At 49.2% G+C, this 1,660-nt stretch overlaps 1 protein-coding gene across 1 annotated transcript in view; it reads right to left on the bottom strand.

Annotated features, from left to right (window-relative positions):
- Nucleotides 1–87: 87 nt before the first annotated feature.
- mtf2 (metal response element binding transcription factor 2) overlaps nt 88–1,660 on the bottom strand; it is a gene marked incomplete in the record, with an annotated part of 37,659 nt that continues 36,086 nt past the window's right edge. The window contains 1 exon segment of the mRNA XM_014025355.1: nt 88–664. Coding sequence (XP_013880809.1) covers nt 295–664 — 370 coding nt within the window.

Raw genomic sequence — 1,660 nt, 5'->3', positions numbered from 1 at the left:
CAGATTCTTGAAATAAGAAAAAAATTGAGTCAAATCAAGTATTTCAAGAATCTGAATCTGAAAACAAGATGATTATTCTTACACAATCAGTTCCTGTTTAGTAAATCAGTCACAAAACAAAATCAAAAAGACATTTTGGCTGATATAAGATTTTAAATCTTGGTTAGGTGGACAGAAGCCGTTCTTGTCTGAACTAAAACAGACACACAACCAGTTAATGCTCTGAAGGAACGGCAGACCTCCAGCCTCTGAGCTCCACTCAGGTCTGACATGTGAACCGTGACACCAACGAGCCTACGAGGCAGTAACTCCCTCCCACTCCACCAAATACTGCACCTTGCCGTCGAGCGTGACCCGTCGGGCCAGGACCTTGTACTTCTCCCCACAAGCCAGACGGCCTGCTACTCCGAAGTAGCTGCTGATAGAGTTCTTGAGGTGTGAGAGCTGGCTGTTGGGGTCCATGCCGTGAACTATGTCTGTGGAGTGAAGCCCCGTGAGGGTGAGCATCTCTGTGGCCGACGGGTCGGGCTCGGCCTGGCTGGGAGGAGGGGGGATCTCGGGGGCCAGCGGGGTCCGCCGCGGTCGCCCACGTTTTCGTTTCAACGGCGGAGAAGTCAGAGGCATGTGACAGGATGACGGCTGTGTCCTGCTGGAACTGTAGAGGCTGAAGGAAAAGTTTGTAAACATAAAGCATGAATCAGACTAGGATTACTTTGACAGGATTATTTCCTGGTTCTGTCACAACATAAAGCTTGTCTGAAGTTTGAACACTGTTTGAATATTTAGATGTTATGTTTGTTTGAATGGTAGGGGTGTAAGAAAATATCGATACACTGAAATATTGCGATATTTCATTTCCTGATTCTGTATCGATATTCTAAAGCCCTGTATCRATTTTTTTTAAGGTTTAAACCAGAAGTGCCCAACCAGTCGCTCGCCAGCTGATTCCCAGGTGCCCACGAAGTGCAACCTTGCTGCGGAGCCTCTAGCGCYGGCTTTGAGCGTCGCATCCTGGAGTGGCTGGTCTTGCTTGAAAGCTCTGGTTCTGCCCTACAAGGTGAAAGTTGAATGAAGTCTTTGTGACGTTCCCCCGTGGAGCAATAAGCAAATTACGCACAACTTAGTGCATTTTATGCGCATTTTTGGGAGGAAATTTCAACCTTCGTTTGCTTCTCCTGCGGGCTCTGAGCATCAGATCCAGGAAAGTCAGATGACTTTGGAAAGCTRCGGTCCTCCTCTACAAACTGGAGGTRGYTGCAAGTTCCTGGAACGTTCCCCCGCGGAGCTATTAACCAAMGAYCGGCCGAAAAAGGCGCTTTGGCGGGCGATATAGTACTCAATTCACTCCGGAGCCTCTAGCGCCAGCTCTGAGCGTCAGATCCAGGTGGGAGAGGCTCGTTTTAAAGTTCTGGATCTCCGCTACAACCTGGAGGTGGTTCCAAGTTACTGGGACGTTCTCATGCGGAGATATAAGCAATCAAAAGTCGTCGGCGAGCTCCGGCGGGTGAAACAGCTGATTTCCAGCACAAGCTGCTGGTGCTGATGCAGGGGAATAAAATGAAGAGATCCAGTGAGGTGGAACCGTGGTCCTTCATCCAGCACCCGCTCTCCCGCCTGGATTCAGCCAGAAACTCCTGGCGGGCGATATTTCTGCAAAAAT

The sequence above is a fragment of the Austrofundulus limnaeus genome, unplaced genomic scaffold, assembly GCF_001266775.1.
Source record: "Austrofundulus limnaeus strain Quisiro unplaced genomic scaffold, Austrofundulus_limnaeus-1.0 Scaffold470, whole genome shotgun sequence".
In the NCBI taxonomy this organism is placed as follows: domain Eukaryota; kingdom Metazoa; phylum Chordata; class Actinopteri; order Cyprinodontiformes; family Rivulidae; genus Austrofundulus; species Austrofundulus limnaeus.
The sequence above is the reverse complement of the archived record's forward strand: the minus strand, read 5'-3'. Positions and strand labels throughout refer to the sequence as shown.